Source organism: Sebastes fasciatus, chromosome 20 (assembly GCF_043250625.1).
Source record: "Sebastes fasciatus isolate fSebFas1 chromosome 20, fSebFas1.pri, whole genome shotgun sequence".
NCBI classification, from domain to species: Eukaryota; Metazoa; Chordata; class Actinopteri; order Perciformes; family Sebastidae; genus Sebastes; species Sebastes fasciatus.
This window is the reverse complement of record NC_133814.1, coordinates 16,003,071-16,021,889: the sequence shown is the minus strand read 5'-3', so window position 1 is coordinate 16,021,889 and position 18,819 is coordinate 16,003,071. Positions and strand designations below refer to the sequence as shown.

Here is an 18,819-nt window from a genome sequence, read left to right as displayed (position 1 = left end):
TGAAGAAGTCAGCTACAGAGCACAAATTTGAATCATTTTCCTAAGCGACTAAAACGGATGAATGCAGTTGGTTAAAATACTTACATACATACATTGTTAGATGATTTAAACATGATTGGAGGAGCTGGATGCTCATTTAAAAAGAGCAGGAGTTGGTAAATGTGATTATTAGGGCTAGACCAAAGAAATTCTTAGTCGGTTAAACGATTTTGTCAACTAATCGATTAGTTGATTTAATCAACAGATCTGTGAAACTGAGTTTCTCCACTAAGAATCAAACAAAAGCACCACTTTAAATCTTGTGTTTAGAGATGTGCTCATAAGTTTATCGGAAATAAGTCATTCAGCATGAAAAAAGCATAAAAAAACGATTAATCGACTAAGACCAAAACGACCGATTGGTCGACTAACCGACTAATAGGGGGCAGCCCAAGTGATTATATTCCACTGAATTGGATGTGAACCACTCATCGTACTTCAGGAAACATGTTCCTTCATTTCAAAATAAAGCTAAGGTCAGTAGCCTTCTGGGTATTATTTATTCAGGTGGTGCAATCATTTCATTAAACCAACTAGTAGGCGAAGAAATTAAGTGAGATGAGTAAGCAAAGGAGAAGAAATGGGTCAGTTTCCGTGCTTTAACATAGGGCTGGGCGATAATTCAATATGATAAATTATCATCTTTCATTGGAATCGTATCATGATGAAAACATATATCCAGATATCGTGATAGTTATTTCGTCTAAGTTGATAATAACAAGCACAAACTAACTCAAATGTCTCAGAAAATCTGATCAAACTCTGTATTTGTGTGCATGCATGTAAAAATAGGACATATTTATTAATTTTTTTTCTCTTCATAATTTCACTTGAAACTGTTATGTTCATTTTGCATTAAAGTTCTTAATTAAATGAGAAAATACTCAGTACTTTTCATTTGTCAAGTATTGAATTCATAGAGGAGTATACTAAAAATAATTTTACCATGTGGTTATTTCATATAGACTATTTATTTATTGAATTACAAGAAAACATGCCATATCATGATATTTATCCTTATCGAGATATGACATTACCTATATTATGGTCATATCGCTCAGCCCTACTTTAACATAAGAAAAGATGAACTCATTTAAAAAGATTTCCAATAATATAAGATGTGATTCATAAGAATTCATATTTTTATGGAGTCATACAAAACAAGCAAGGAGAAATGTCAAAACAGTGGCTTATATGGCTACTGGGAAGTTTCAGAATGAGAGGCACAAAGGTCAAAGGTCAGAGATAACATACAGTATAGGTAGAAATACTTCACTTGCACGTGAGTGTGTGAGTTATTGCATCTGCCAGTCCTCCAGATGACACAGAGCTGTAGTTATTGTCCATCCTTAACCCTCGTTTCCTCATGAGAGAGCAGAGAAACGGGAGAAGGACAGCAGAGTGGCGAGGAATGTCCTTCAGCCCTCTTAAGTACGGCTCTCTTTTCTGCTTTTCTGTCTCCTTTTATTGCAGGTTTCTCACGCTCTCACTCCCCCTTTCACTCGGTGTTGTTTCACCAAAGCTCACTCTCTCCGTGAGGCATTTGTTGATTTGTAAGGCGAGGAGGATTTTGAATAGCACCAGTGTGCCTGGTTTAGAAAACTGACTCATTCCCTCATGGGGAATCTGCATCATGTTGTTAATCCTTACTTTTTTTAACGAGTCAAACCATTCTGTGTTTTAATGTAACACAGTGTGAATGATTGATCTCTTATCTCTCTCTTTTTTTACCTCTACAGGTTATGAGTGATGGAAGCAGGATCGGTGGTGCGTGCCATCTTTGAGTTCCTCCCCAGCGTCTCCGAGGAGCTGCCACTCTTCACCGGTGATGTCATCGAGGTGCTCAGTGTCGTGGATGAGTTCTGGTTGCTTGGTAACAAAGATGGCGTCACAGGTAAGGTCATTATTGGTGTAAATAAACCTTTATGGTTGGATATTTCTAGTAGGAAGTTGCATTTTGTTTCACACAAAGATTATTATTATTGATTATAAAAAAAACAAGCCACATGGGAAACTGTGGGTGACTTTGAAGTTGAAGTGTGCATGTGTGATTCTTTATGATAGACATGTCCTGGTTCACTTCCTCTCTGAGTTGTGTAATGCATTACACCATACATACATGACCGGCTACTTGTAGAGTGCGGGGGCAGGGTTTGAGATGTGGTAGGGGATTAAAAATGAATCATTTTGCTCTTAATCAGGTCTGATAATTGAGAATAATCAAAGAAAACTACTCTGAAAAAAGTGAGGAATTAAGAATTGCACATTCTTAAACATTATATTTGTTTGTTTCACGTATATCTTGATGTTTAATGTTACATTTGGCAGAGGAAACGATGAAAGATCACAATGCGTTCTGGGCCGAATGAGAAGTGTGCATCGTTGTTTCCTTCGCTTTCTCTGCCCTTGAAGGGTTTTAGTCACAGAAAATCCACTTAGGTTTTCCAAGAGTCACTTAGTTAAGATGAGAAAAGGGGATTCCGTCACATGAGAAGTCATGTGGGCTTGCTGAACCGCTCTCGGAAAACACAGATGATATCAGTACATTTATGGCTTGACTTCCCTGGAAAGATGAAAACTGCCTTTTGTGACATGCTAAAATGTTGACATAAATATCTCGAAGTGAAGTGCTTTATTTAAATAATATTTAGTTTTATTGAATCCAGCTGTTCTTAATCTGTTGGCATTCCCCAAATATCTGAATCTGTTAGTGATTACTGCAAAACTCCCACAAAGAGAACAATGTTTAACCTGTAAAGACTTCTAGCTTACATTTTTTCTGAGGATTGCAGCACTGAATAGTGCCTGAGTTCTGAGTCCTGGTATTACAGGACTACAGTAAAACAGTAGCCTTGTTTATTAGTCCAGCTTATAAAAACAAATTGTTTCATTTCACGAGGTCATTTTGTTCATCTAAAATAATGGAATACTTTGTAGTTATAAATCAGCAGGTTTATAAGGTCATCAAAATTACACTTTTCTCTCCCTGTACTGACATTATCTGCAAATTATCCAAGACTGCGGTAACGTGAGCCGCCGAATGCAAAACCGTGGTAACGCCGTTTGCCTCGCTCTGAGGCTATCCTTACCATAATAACACTACTTTAGGAGCAACGGAAGTCAGACGGCGGCTGGTGGTACCACGGTTTTGCACTTTGCATCTCACGTTACCGCAGTTTCACAAGCGTGTCGGAGAACTACGGTGGCCTTCAGGTAACATAAAAACGTGAAAGTCTCGCTCTAGAACCAGAGTTTGGTTTGTCCGTTCTGGGCTACTGTAGAAACATTGCAGACTCCGGGAAAAGGACCTGCTACCTATGTAGATATGAAAGGCTCATTCTAGGCTAACGAAAACACAACAATTCTTAGTTTCAGGGGATTATACACTAATGAAAACATAGTTATGAATATTATATTCCATTTCTGCTAATAGATCCCCCGAAATGTTACACACTGTTCCTTTAACATATCTGAATATTGGACACATCTGAATTCAGGAAGTTACAACGCATGTGAAGTAAATGTTTTTCATTGTGTTCCCTGTATTCATCCAGTTGTGTTCCTCCCTCCATCTCCTGTCTTCAGGTCAGTTCCCCAGCACCTTTGTGGAGGAGATTACCATCCCCAGCACCAAGCCTGGAGACAGACTCTACGTCTGCATCAATGATTTCAGCTCAGCAGAGCCGGGCAACCTGTCCCTGAAGAGAGGTACGGACATACTGCATGCAGACAGCGATGACTTTAGTATGAATCACTCCTCGTCTTCATGATGGGATACTATCTGTAACACAAGTGTGTTTTATACTGTTAACTCTAATGTTTTCTCACATAGCTTAACGCTACTTGTCGATGTCGCTGTGCTCAGGTAACTTGTTTGTTTTGTGTTGTAGTGTAGTTGTGTTGTGTTGGACATAGTGACCTTGTCTCCACTGCCACAAACTGGGACCCAAGCACTCTTAATGTTGCCAGAAATGAAAATCAATATTTTTTGTGCACCATTCTATTATAGTAGTACTGGGTATTATACTAATAAATGTAGCACAAAATAAGTGACTCTAAAAAGTTAATTCTTTATACAAATCATACTGTAACTGTCACAAAGCAAACCCTGATTGCAGTGATCATAGTGGATGGAGACAAGGCACTGGTTTTCCTTGATGGCATCCTCTTTGAAAAGGTCTCAGTTTAAGAAAATGTTGGTATTTACATGGTCAAAGTCATTTTAAATCAACATAATCATCAACTCTAACCCAGAGCTAGAAACAAATTAGCGAAGAATCAAACTTGTGACGTCATTCTGGCGTAATGTCTGGTGGAGCTTCTCTAGAAAACTGATTAGGAAAGAAGGTAAAACGTTCTGGTGTAATGTCTGGTGGAGCTTCTCTAGGAAAATTGATTAGGAAAGAAGGTAAAGGTCACTTTGTGCACCCATAAGGAATTTCAAAAGACAAGCTAGAACTGGTGCTGTGACGCAGGTTTAAAGAAACCCTACAGTTTCACATTCACAGTCTGCACCTGCTTTTGTATTATTTGCTTTCTGTTTCATTTAAGGACTTTAAAGTAGCATTGATTTTAATAAGGAATGCTGTTCTCCAAAACGAAATTTAGTTATTTTATTTTTCATTTTGTGAAGTTAGTTGATTTATTCTTCGCTGACAGGTTCTATTATTGGTTTAGAAACTGAGTAATCTTATTTAGATGAAGAAAGAGATGCATTTTCAAAGTAAGAGTAAGAGAGAATTCAACAACGTGGGCTGTTTTTTAACGGTGATATAGAATCTGAATTCTAAGTTATGGCAGTTTGATGCTCCAGCATAATTAATCAAATTTCTGATTATGATTCAATATAATTAAAAAAAACATATAATGCATAAATGTGAAAAGTCTCACTCACATTAAATCTTAAATGGCCAGATAAGCTAATTAATAATACTTGCTCTCTCATAGCCATCTACATCTATTTCGGCCTGCTGTTCTTAAGTGTTTAAATGTGTCATTCAAAAGAGCTACAGTCTGGGATGATAGACATTTCTCCGCAAGTTCATATCATTTTCTTTTTAAACTTTCCATTAATTCCATTTGCAGATTGTTCTCTTGAGCAAAACACAAAGACATATGGTGGATTTTTAAGAGGGAAATTCATTGTTACAGCAGCAATTATACAGAAACACACACACACAGCGTTGACACAATAACACACAGTTACTTTCCCAAACTCCCCACTAGATGTCCCCAGATACCAAACTAAAACCCAGCAGACTGTCTTCTCTTTTCACATTCCTGAATTGTCTCATGTACATTAGTTTTTTTTTTCCTGATTTTTCATTCAACAACGACCTCAGGAATACAACACTGATGTTTGCAGAGATCTTTTACATCGGTAAAACTTTTCATCGTTGTCTTTTCGTGTCAGTAGAAGTTCTCGTAGTAGTCGTAGTCATAGTCATAGTAGTAGGTGAAGAGTTGAATTGTGCATTAAAACATGGGGAACTCACAACTTTGTTAAATAATGAATCAACAATTTGTTCAGTGTCCTTTTATCATACATACAGATTTTATTTTGATGTAAGCTATGTGCTCAACAACAATATTCCAGTATGATTTTTTATTTTCATGGATGAATAACACTTCCTGGATCATAGGAAACATAGGAAACGGTCTTTACTGGCCATGTGAGAGCTTAAATGTTCATTTCCAGTATGATTTTCCACGGCTCCCATTGGCTGCGTTCCAGTTTTGGTCCCAGACACAATGGGCGGTGGAGCCGCAGGTCTTTGGAATGTGACCCGGCTGACCAGTCAACATTCCCATAATCCCTGATTCTCCTGATATATTATCAGCAGTGCTGATCCTAGTACACTTATTAGGAATGCAATAATAAAGGTAATCTGAGATAACTTGACGTGACCAGAGCTACCCGAATGCTGACAAAAATTTCTAAAATATTCAGTACTTCATTGCAGTTCTTCTAATTCCTTTCACGTTAAGTCAAGTCAGTTCAATCTAGTTCTATTCAGTTTGGTTTAATTAAAGATTCATCTCCAAAAAAAGAAAATAAATCAACTATCAAGCTCTCTGCCAGGCAAACCGGTTGGCTGCCCCACAAGCATGCTTTGCTCTTTGTATAAGTAATTAGCCGAATAAGAGAATCAGAGGAATATAAACAATATACATACAGTATACACTGTATAGTGATTGCAGCAGGATCGCCTGCGTCTGTTGTCATTACCTTTATATCTACTGTATAAGCTTTCCCGCTCTGTCTCTGTACATCTCCCTCAGTGCTTACAACTCCCCTCTTACTGTATCTGTTTTGCTAAATGACAAATTAAATCTATTTAATATGATGATATAACATCTAGGGCTGTCCCATCTAAGTCGATTAGTGGACTAAATGGTCATTTTGGTCTTAGTCGACTAATATTTCTTTAGTCGATTAGTCGTTTTTTTATACTTTTTTCATGCTGCATGACTTCCAAGAACCTTATGAGCACATCTCTGGTAAACATAAAATTTAAAGTGGTGCTTTTGTGTGATTCTTTGTGGATAAACTCAGTTTTACAGATCTGTTGATTAAATCAACTAAAAGATTAGTCGACAAAATCGTATGAGTGTTAGTCGACTAAGAATTTCTTTTGTCGAGTACAGCCCTAATAACATCTGAGAACAAGAACTGGTGCAACTGAGCGATTTTAGAATTGTTTTGTTGAGCATTTAGCTATGACTTAAAACATGATTCAGTAATATGAATGTTAAATGTGATCCCCTTTGTTTCGTATCTCTGTAGGTGATGTGGTAGTCGGAGAGGACCTGAAAGAAGCCTGGCAGCGTGGTTGTAACGCCTGGGGCGTCCGCGGTCTCTTCCCCACATCATGTGTGAAGGAGCTGACCCTCTCTGGACGCTCCAGGCAGCTGTCTGAGCGCTCGGCTCAGGCCCAGGCTTCAGAGCTCCCGCCTTACGCCCTGGGCCAGGCCCGGGCCCTCATGAGCCTCCACGCGCAGCTCAACGAGGAGCTGGACTTCCGCGAGGGAGACTTGATCATCATCACCGGCCTGCCCGAGCCGGGCTGGTTCCAGGGGGAGCTGGATGGCCGTAGGGGAATCTTCCCAGAGGGGTTTGTGGAGCTCGAGGGATCCCTCCGATCTCCTCAGGAGCCCCTGGACTATACTGGACAGTATTTGAACAGTGACTCCGAACAATTAAGCTACGAGGACTCTTACGACGCAGGGGAGGGGACAGAAGAGGAAAGTGTAGAAGAAGGAGAGGTGTTTATGAGAGAGGAAGAGGAGCAGAAGGAGGCTGTAGTAGAAGAAGAAGATGAAGAGGAAGAGGACGGTGTCTATGTAGTGGCGCTGTATGAGTTTCGGGCCATGGAACCAGGCGAGTTGGACTTTGACATGGGGGATCGCATACGTCTTATAAACACTTTGGAAGATGGCTGGCTGGAGGGGGAGCTGCGAGGGCGACGCGGCATTTTTCCCCATCGATTTGTCAAAATGGAGCACGACGGGCAGAAAACTGCAGAGGAAGCAAATGCTGTTGAACCAGAAGAAGACAAGGAGACTTCTGAATGTCCCAATGGGTCAGAGGAGGAGCCTGAATGGAGGACATATGAGGATCACACAGTGTGGGACCTGGACTACTTTGAGAGGACTGAGGAGCAGAGGTGGCAGAGTGAAAACAAAAGCACAGGAGCTCAAACTAATAGAGGACAGAGAGATGGGGGTAGCAGACCCAACTCTCAGCCACGTAGACCTGTCGCCCCGGCACAGAGGGGGCCCGAGAGACCCAAATCCAGTCCTCCAGCAAGGCCCAGACTGCCATCTCGGCCTAGCCTGCCTGCACGCAGCCATAGGCACCACGGCCCATCGTCTGGCGCAAATCGGTCCAGCTATACTAACGGTCACACTCGATCCTTACAGCCCAAACTAAGTCATAGCCTAACCCTCCCTAGCACTCATTCTGGTTGGTCTAAAAACTACCAGAGGCCACCGAAGGATGGCGCCACCACCAGTAAGAGGAGTGGGAGTCTTAGTCAGGCGTTATTTAACCTCGCTGAGGCCCAGAAGAAGCTAACACGCCACGGTAGTGTCAGCGACGCTGATATGATGATGGGCAGCGCTGAGGCACGGCAGCGTTCCCAGCAGACAGTGCGTGGCTCCAACGGTATGATGCCGACATCCATCACCTTAGATGCCTTAGGCGGCAACCTGGAGGCCAAGCTCTCCCAGCAGCTTTTTGAATTTGACAAAAGCTTGACTTCTTCATACAGTGATGCTGACATGAGCTCTGGTGCTTCTGCAGGCGACCTGAGCCAGCAATCCCGTATCGCACGCCATTATTCTATTATGGACTTCAGCGATGAAAGCGATATCATGCGAGGCTCCTCGCATTCACCGTTGGCCCACCTTTTGCAGTCGAACTCTGGCTCTTCGTCGCTAGAGAGGCGCAGGACCCTTCGCCCTCCCCCTCCTCGTCCAAGAGCCCATCGCCTCTCTGCATCACCTGCGTACAAACCAGCCCGCCCTGCTCCGCGTCCACCTCCTCGCTGCCCGAGACAAAACACTGCCCCTCCGAACATCTTCTACAGCCCTGACGAACCAGCTGTAAACCTCCTCGACCAAATAACAGAAGGGCAGGTTGAGTTCGGTGACCTCGCGGCCGCCCAGGAAGATGAAATCCAGCGCCAGCTGGAAATGGAGAAGGAGCTGGAGAGAGAGATGGAGCTGGAGAGTCAGACACAGAGGGAAGAGGAGGAAAGGTACCAGCTGCTGCTACGGCTGCAAGAGGTGGAGCACGACATGGAGGCGTATGCACACACAGCGGAGGAGCTCAGGACCATGTTGGAGGAGGAGGAGGATGAGACGGCCCGCATGCAAGCCATGGAGAATCTGGAGTTCTGCAACTACACGCTGGAGACGCTGGCCCTGGAGCAGCAGCAGCTACAAGGTAAGACTGTTGAGCTGTGATTGGGAGAAGTATTTGGATGTTGCCATTAATGACCACTCTGAGAGTTTTGGAGTTATAATGTAAATTTAATATCTTTTGGTTTGGGACTGTTCGTGCGACAAAACAAGACGTTTGAAGACAACGCTTTGTGCTCCGAGAAACTGTAGTGGACATTTTTCACTATCCTTTTCAGACTAAAGGCTTTTACACACTGGAGGCGTGACGAATAAACAACACGAAAATGCGATTATGTCTAGGGCTTTTATTGTGAAAGGTAGGAATGGAAGGAGTGGATCTGGTCTGCGCTGCCTTTTTGTCAAGCTTGAAAGGAGTAATACAATTTGCCGTCCTGGTTCGGACTATGGAGCCTCCGTGTTGGTGTTTTATCCTCATGAATATAGGCGCAACTCGCAAAAATTCCATAATACTTGTGCTCTGCTTAAAAAATACTCATCAAAAATATGTTGATGTGCAAATTGATCGCACGAAAAAAACACTGCTGGTGTGTAAAGGCCTTAAAGGTCTAATCAATTAATAGAGAAAATAATTCTTATAAATAATTGATAGTTGCAGCCCTCTAGAGCAGACCAAGGATGTGCAATTAACAAATGATACTTATACACATATTGACATGAACATTGTTATATATATTTTTTATTTAACGTAAGTTATAATATTTTTTTAAACGGCATCAAACTGTTTCGCAGGTACTAGTCAACACAGGAATATCCTATAAACGGATCTGTGTGTGAAATTTTATATTCGATTATATTTGTCACTTGAAATGTCTCATCAGTGGGCTTAAACTACTGACATTAAGCCACTGAGATAAAATGATGTAGATGTTTTACTTTAAGAGTCAGTTAGCTACTGTAGCTGAAAGGGTTCAAAAGAGAAGACAAATAAAGTAGAATTTGTTTTACTTGATGTCATAGTTCACTGCTGTGGCCCCCGTTGCCTGCAGGCTAGTTTAGAAAGTAAAACCCGGTCACTGAGGACAAAATGTAATATAGCAGGAATCTCAAAATGAGCCATCAGTGCTTACCACCAGATTTGCTTTTCGACTTGTTATCCTGACACACACACACACACACACACACAGACATTGTTTATTTAAATTCCACCGTAAACTATGCAAACAAGACATCCCTATTTACTGTGCACAATGATAAGCGGAAGGAGGATTGTCTATTTAAATGAAGGGTTATCATAACTGTGTGAGTTGTGTTTGTGTGCATATTGAGGAATTTGCTTTGTCTCACTACAGTGCTGATTTAAAAGTGTAGCGAATGTGGCAGAATCGGCATGTCGCTGCAGGGTTTAGGTGGAGTAACGGGAAATGAATTTGTGAATTTTAGGTACAGTTTGAGTTTAATTCATTATTTATAGTTAATAGCTTAAACAACAGTAGTTGTAGAGCCAAAGCTAACTGGCTCAGATTCGTTTTTGCCATCTTGTACTGTCTGGGTGCTCAGCTGTGTCTCTGGCAGCTCAACACTTTTTCACATAGGTACGAGGTGCATTCCAACACATAGTGAGAAGGAAAGCAATGCACGTGGGCCTCTGTCTCTTTTAAACTTTCTCTCTATTAGTCCTTCTGTCTATCCAAATGTCCTTCCTCATTCACCTTCCTCATAGTTTCCTTTCATCATTTCCCTCCATCATCTGTTCTTCATCAAAAGGAGCGAGGAGAGGGAATACGCTGGGTGTGGTTTTGGGGATTTTTTGGTGAGACAGAGCGAGAATGGCCTACTCTAGAGTGTGGTTGTGGCGAGCTGTGATGTGGCCCGTGGCACACCTCTCCACACTGTTTGGACTCGCTCAGGAGGCCAGGTCCAACAGAGTGGCAGGTAAGCTTGAACTCCAGATGGTGTTTATCGGTCATTATTACATGGCTTTGTTGAATACTCGATTCTGATTGGTCAATCACAGCGTTCTACGGTCTGTTATTTCCTTATAGCAGACCGTTGCTATGTATAACAGACCGTTGCTATGGATGCAGTTCTGATCTTGGAGTCTGGAGGACCATTTTTGTGTCAAATTATTGTTTTCTTAAGTAAGTAGCCTCGTAATAAGTGGAATAATGTACAGCGAGCCGGTCATTGTTGTGAAATAACCCCCTACAGTGCAGCAGTTGAGGGTTTTGGTGCCTTGCTCAAGAGCACTGACAGTAGTTGTTGACAAAGTTTCAAATTGACTTTACCTGTATGGATTCAACTTCTTATGAAGGAAGCAGAGTGTAATCATGAATGAGTTGTTTTGATTTTGTAATTTTGTATTTATGACGGTGTTAGGGACATGACTTGTTGTTGTTAATTATTAAAAGCTTGGTAATAAAAAAGGGAAAAATTCCCCGAACTTGTCATGAGGATATTTACCGTCAGATGATAGTTTAACCATCAGTTACTCTTTGTACCATCGTAGCTATCACTGTAACGTCACTGCGCTGCTCTGCTCTGATTGGTCCAGTCTGAGAGTTGCTTATTCTGCTTTGTGATGCCTGTTTGACAATTTCAGTTAAATCGAAAGTGAATTAAATGTCAGTACCATTTGCCTCTGGGTGTATTGGGCCAATGTGGGAAATACTGCCACTCAATAAGCAGGACTTCTTGGATTTTTACATTATTATTTCACCAATGTGATGAATTAACTTGATTTTTAATGGTATTGATGCTTGACATTGGATGTAATTGCATCAACTTTCCAACAGCAGGGCCCTCTATTTCTCTCTGTTACACACCCACATATAAAAATAAAGATCATCTAATCACTTTCAGTCTAATCAGTGCCAACAATCAGGTTTCTTTGTAATGTTAATCTATGCTGTAATCACAGTTTCACTTCTATTTCATTCTTATTGAATTAATGCTAATTGAGTGTTTCTCAATGATTGCTAATCAAAAACTGATTGTCAGACTCAGTCCTGTTGTTCACCTACTCTAAGCTCATCTTGCTAAGGTAATCTGATTACTACCGGAAGTTTCAAGCCTATTTTAATTTGAAAATGTTACTCTAATCTTGTTTGTCATTATAAAAGCAAACTAATAATCAGTAATTGCCTGTTTGTTTCTATTTTTGTTGCATTCAAATGACTCATATCTGGTTAGATTTTAGTAATCACTCTCCAAAGCATTCTAATAGATGATGTTTATGTCTGTGAATGACAGCTATCAGCCTGAAGACAAGAACTCGTTCCGATGGCCACAGCTTCCTCTAAGGGTCATGCAACCACATAGTTTCCATTCACTCATCACACTGCAGGAATTCTCACAACCCTCCTTTCACAGCAATAAAAATCACATATTCAACCTGTTTTTTTCCTTTGATATTTGCCACACTGTTAGATGTGGAAATGGACTAAAGATAAGTGACTTCAGTTGTAAGCGTTCAGCACTTGCAAGGAAAAACCAGCCAAGCACGCTCCCACTGCAGAGTGTTTGAAATGGTGATTATCGACACATTACTCGGACACAAAAGCTTTTAGTAGGATTTGTTAATAGGATATTAGGTTTCCCTTCGTTAGCTCACAGGAAGGTGTGTACGCATCGAGCATAAAGTCTCAGGATCTTTGCTGCAAAAAATGTGTTTGTCATCCTACACACACACACACCCCCAGGAGTGAGTGCTTGTCCGTGCTTTGGCAGGGTGTGTTCCTGAGTGTGACGTTTGAAAGACAATAGGCAGCTTATTGTTACAAGGCAGGGAGTAACTTCAACACTGGGCTCTGCCTGCACTTCACTGTGCAGCTGAAAGTCCTCATAGAAGCTGAAAGAGGTGTGATACTAAAGCTCAAAACAGACAGATCAACCATGTGTTTACGGAGTGGGATTAATGACATCATGTCTGATTATTTATAAGTTAGTCTGTTGTGTGCGCATGGCTGTAGGGCTGAAATCAATATCTCAATGCAAATAATTTTTTCTGTTATCAGTATACTGTATATCAAAACATGGAAAATGTATGCAAAATCACAGACCGAACAAGCACATTTATTGACTGAGCTGTGTTGTACTGCTTCACACTACATATAACAAAACTCTTCACACAAGTACAATAAAACTTCATTAACCGATATAATTAAACGGCTTTGTTGAATACTCGATTGTGATTGGTCAATCACAGCATTCTACAGTCTGTTATTTCTTTATAAGAGACCGTTGCTATGTATAACAGACCGTTGCTATGGGCGCAGCTCTGATGTCGGACTCTGGCGGACTGTTTTTGTGTCAAGTTATTGATTTCTTAAGTAAGTAACCGTGTAATAAGCGGGATAATGTACAGCTAGCGGGTCATTGCCCTGTCTGGGTTTATTTCACAACAATGACTGGCTCGCTGTACATTATCACTTACTTGTTATATTAATATTATACAATCCCTCAGAACCATTCATTTGGATAACCATATTTTGAAAAATGATAACACAATATGATCATTTAATCATGATACAATTCCAATTCCAAGTTGATGCTGTGCTAATGCTTCCAAGTTAATTGCGGCGAAAACGCAAGTCCTCCCATTCATTTTGAATGGGGGTAGTGCGTTGGGGTTGGGGCTGCGATGGACGCAGGGAATGCCGGAAAAAAAAAAAGTAGAAACAGAATCAACTTTTGGAGAACACAACTCCGACGTCACGCTGGGTTGGCCAATCACGTAAGAGCTGTACAACCCAACCTTGAAGGAACAAAAGGCGTTAATTGATGCAGTTGATGGCCCATTAAAGTGACTCTCCCTCACCGCCGCAACGCCTGATCTGGTGTGAATGCAGCCTAATTAGTGAGATATCCCTTTACCAAGTATCCATGTAAGTGCATCAAATCATGACTGATTAATTAATGAATCATATAATATGAGGACGTCTCTGTAAATCAGTTTGTGCTTGCTGTCTTTTTTCTCACACACTAGTGCAGGTGTTTCAGTCTCCGCCATCTCTTTGTGTTTCCCCTTTTCTTCTTTAAGCTCTTTGGCTTTCAGCCTCCTTTAATTCTTTAAACCCACTATTAGAACGCTTCCATCAGCTTCCATGACACCACAGCCTGATCTGTTTAACACTGTTTTGAGGATCTGTTGGCGGCTTCAGGTTTCAGCGTCAGCCGTAGCAAACTGGGAGACTTCTAGGCTGCAGACGGTCTGATATGTGACCTTATTCCTGGACATCACACCACTTTTTCTAGATGTTACTGATTGTTGATTAAGCTCTTGACAGCTTCATTTACAAAACACGGTCGCAGAGAGGAATGTTGTATTTGACATTCCTATAGTTGCACACAAGCGCACAGTTTCGGTCGTGTCCCGCTACTGAAAGCTGAGATGTTGACACTGATAATTAAACAGTCTTACGTAAGAAAGAATAAAGATTTCTACGCTTAGTATTACCTTGGGAAACTGCGTGTCTGTATTCAATATGAGTTTTTGCTTTTGCACTGCAAGTGCGTTCATCTTAACACAACAATAATACAATTTTTCTTTGCAAATATCACTGGAATCAAACAAGAGCACTTGCAGGTTTTTCACTTGTTTTGTAATAAACAAGATGCAATAAGGGTGCAAGATAAAATCATCCAGTAAGAGCCTGTTTTGTGACGTAAACACAGAATCTAAAGGCCTTTTGTGTCTTTGCTTGTTGTTTTGGCTCTTCCCTGTTTCTGTTATTTGATGTTGGTAAAACATTCCTTGAAGTTTTATTGCCTAACTTGTCTTCGTCATATCTTATTTCCTGGTTTGTGAGGTTTAACTAGCTAGTTTAATCAAACCAGGAACTGAATTTTACTCAAAATATAAATCTTGGAAAGAGAACAGACAAGTTCCCGCTTCTAATTACACTTAAGTTAGTTTGAATTGATGGTAAACTGATACTACCGCACATTTGTCTGTGTGTATCACATGCACTTGAGTGTATGCAAGCCCTTTAAACCTGTCCCTTTAGTGGCTGCTGCCTCTTTCATGGAGAGTTAAGGAGGGGGAGGGATATATTATACCCGAGCTTTATGAATAGGCCGGAGTTTTTTCTCACACTAAAAAGATTGTGTCTCTTCTGCGAGTGAGGACAGCCCTCAACAATGGCTCATTGTACACACTAGCAGCTATTTTTTCAGACGCTGCTCCGGCCTAATCAGGCCAAAATCTGTCCCTCTCCACAGTCATCTAGATATAATAACTATCCTTTACTTGGATCTTTCCCTTTCACTTGTTTTCTACTTCACACTCCTCTTGCAACCATTACTCCAAACAGAAAACTAACAAAATCACGTGGACATCTCCATGTGTAAATATTTGCTCCTCCCTGAAATGTAGAGCAAAGTTAAACAGACAAACTGAGGTCAGTTTCTTTGCTCTGTTACGCACAAATACAAAAGTCTTTGGACCAGCGTTGGAAGTTAGAATACATAAGTTAGAGCCGGTTGTAAACACAGACAGGAATGAGTTGCTTTTGTCACCACAGGCTGCGTTAATGACCTGGTGAACGTACCAGGAAATAGCAAAAACAAAGAAAACAGGATACAAGGAATGGATGGAGGATTGTTCATGGCGGTGGAAAAAGAAAAAAACATTTGGTGCCAAAGTCACACTGTGAAGTTGTTTCCATCTTCCATTAAAAGAAAATCTACAGGGCAGATTGTTTTGCTGCAGACAGAGGTACTAGCCAATTGAAACAATGGGAGGGGCTGTTGGGCTAATCCTCCACTCATGTGACTCTACTGAATCATTAACCCAAGAAGGCCCCTCCTTCAATAACCTTACTCCCCCTCTCCTTCCACGATTTGCTGAGATAGCTGCGGGGAGGGAACGATTTGGTTACACTGAAGGCTGGGAGGTGCTTGGGCCGGGCAGTCCTGCTGAGAGCAGTGAAGAGAAAACAAGTGGGAGAGTTACAGACAATATGCCTGACAGGTGGAGTCTCCCACAGCGCTTTGTTATGGAATGCAGGACTTTGGAAAGAGAAAATAAGCCACGTTGAACAGGAAACTGTATCAGCACCGGGTTGGCTGATTTAAACAGCAAGAGCCATGAAGAGCCCGGTGGTTTATGGCAACCCGCTCATGTTTGCGCCGGTGGATTGGAACTATGCATCTGGTGGCCCGGTAAGGAGAGGGAAGAGTGTGGAGGAGCTGGGGGATGCCGGCTGGGCCAGAGAGAGAGAGCGGATTGCCCATCTGCAACATCTTCAACAACTACACCAACTGCAGCTCCAGCAGCAACAGCAGCAACAGGTTGGATATCCTGCGTATGGAGTAGTTCCTCAGGGGCCAGTCATGGTGCCAAGTCCTGTTGACCTAGTTACACCTGCAGGCTATCCCATGCCAGTACATGGCGGCATGATGGTGCCTGTAGGTGGGCCGGGGTCACCTCAAGTGCATGTGCCAGCTCAGTGGCCGGCACAATGGGAGAACCAAGCCCAGATTAGGCAAGACAATGCCTGCCAGCAACCCAGTCGGGAGTATGATGACCGTCAAAGGGCAGCTTTCCAAGAGAAGAGGCCTCAAGGACGGGACGTTTACTTCCACCCTGGTTCGGAGGATGGTCACCTGAACGTGAGGGTATCTGAATGGAAAGGCAAACATTGTTTTTACCAGGGCCCTGAGGATAACAGCCAGCGAGTGCCAGAAGAAAAAGACAATAATTACTTAAGAACTCAAGAAGGGTACGAGGAGGACCGGAGAAGAAGGGACGACCGGGTGAGAGAAAATGACCGTTATGACTACAGGAATCATAGAGACGTGGAGGAGAATGATCACAGGGACAAATACAGCTACAGGGAGCAGTACGACAGGAAATACGATGAGCGCCGTGACGACAGAGAGCAGCAATATTATGACAGCAGGAAACACCAGAATTCTGATGCCAGAGACAGTGAGTCTGAAGACCGCTATGTTCGTAAAGACCCCTATGCTCGCAGAGACGATTACAGGGACAGTGATCGCCACTATGACCGCGATAGGGAGTATTATGATTCTAAAGAGAGTGATCGCTATAGAGAAAAGGAACACTACCAGCGTAGAGAGGAGGACCGCTACTACGATGAACAAAAACGTAAGGACCGCTACTGTGACCGGGATGCAGATGATCGATATGACCGCAGAGAAAATAACAACAGAGACAGGGATGACTATAATGGAAGGGGCGAGGAAACTTACACCAGTAAAAGAAGGGACCCGTATGACTCTGAACTGGACTCTGGTTATAAGGAGAGGGACCATTACGACAGGTACAAGGATCCAGGTGATGACAGGAGAGCTGAGCACTACGACCAGAGAAGGAGAGACCACTACAAAGCGAGGGAACACTACGAGCGCAGGACCGCGGACCCCTACGAGCGCAGCGACAACGAAGACCACTACGACTCCAGAGAAGGGGATCGTTCCCGCTACAAACCCAGAGACAGATATCCGGATTTACACTTAATAGCCGTAGATCGCGAGGAATACCCTAAAAAAGATGGCAAGACCCACTGTGAGGAATGGGTCGAGCAGCAGAACCAGAAGTTGGCGCTCGGAATGCGATCTTTTGAGGATCCCGTCGTATACCGGCGCAGCGACAGCGAGGAAAAGGGATACGAGTCGAGCGCCGGGAGCGTTGGTTCAAAGCGGGGTCGCAAGCCTGTTTACGTGGGCTCGCTAGATCGCAAGACCTTCTACAGGAAGTCTTCAGCTCCAATCTCCCAGTTCGCCACCGTCAGGAAACAAAACCAAGGTAAACACAAGGATATTGTATTTGCACAGCTTGACGTATTGATGTTACGCTCAGGTACGACTCCACTTTACAGATCTTGAAAAGCAAACAATGGTTTGCATTTACAGCCCCTTTAGATAAAACAGGGTGGAGAGGTCGACAGTGTTGGGTGTCTCACTTCTTATCATTGGTGACCTCCAGAGGTTCTCTTCTAATCAATGCTGGTGGCTTCAAAGTGCTGACTAGCCAGACTCACCTCCTTAGAAAGTGTGTGTGCTGGAACCTGTGTGTGTGTGTGTGTGTGCATGTGTCAGTATCACCTCACAGGAAAGTGAACAGTCAGGAATTTGAAGGCGTAAGAACCTGCAGAACAGGTTTCGTGGGTTCTTGTTGTCTGTCTGTAGTTTTCCTGTGTGCTGCCCTACTCTTCCTCACTGGTGCTATGTATGTGGACCTGTAACAAGTCCGTTCAGTTGTTGCATGACTTGCAGGTCTGTCTTTTATTAACTTAGTTGTTTTCAGATGGGGATTCACTTAAAATCTCACTCTATGGAGCAGTACATGATGGGTGGCTCTGTTTTAGTATGTTTTGTATACAAACCATATCTGTATTTACTATATACACCTCAGCCTAAATGTTACAAAACCCACCAAGTTACTAAGTTCTGCAGACAGTCAACGTAGGTTTGTTATTTTAACCAAGCTTTGGACTTTGTGATTGTGATTCATGTATCGAAAATAGAAAGATGCAACTTAACCAAAGCCTAAAATCTAGGGTTGGGTATATTTTTTTCAAAATTGGGGCCAATACAATACCTGAGCCTCAGTTCAGATAGCAAAACAATACTTTTTGACATTTTTAGGGAAAGTTTTGGTGACATTAGGGCTGCAACTAACTACTACTTTCATTGTCAATTAATCTGTTGATTTTTTTCTCGATTAATCGATTAGCAGGTTCGTCTATAAAATGGGGAAAAATGTCGATCAGTGTTTCCCAAAGCCCAACATGACGTCCTCAAATGTCTTGTTTTATCCACAACTCAAATATATTCAGTTTACTGTCATAGAGCAGTAAAGAAACCAGAAAATATTCACATTTATGAAGCTGGAATCAGAGAATTTAGTCTTTTTTTCTTAAAAGAAACCAATTAATCGATTATCAA

General features: G+C 42.1%; 1 protein-coding gene across 2 annotated transcripts in view; it reads left to right on the top strand.

The window, feature by feature from the left end:
- Window positions 1-18,819, top strand: part of dnmbp (dynamin binding protein) — a 52,917-nt gene that overhangs the window by 13,972 nt on the left and 20,126 nt on the right. The window contains exons 2-4 of one of the 2 annotated variants that reach the window (XM_074620716.1): window positions 1,779-1,933; window positions 3,625-3,747; window positions 6,827-8,989. In XM_074620716.1, coding sequence (XP_074476817.1) covers window positions 1,789-1,933; window positions 3,625-3,747; window positions 6,827-8,989 — 2,431 coding nt within the window. In that variant the 5' untranslated portion in view covers window positions 1,779-1,788. Of the gene's footprint in view, window positions 1-1,778; window positions 1,934-3,624; window positions 3,748-6,826; window positions 8,990-15,802; window positions 17,678-18,819 lie in introns of those variants that run through there. The other variant, XM_074620717.1, reaches the window with a different exon arrangement.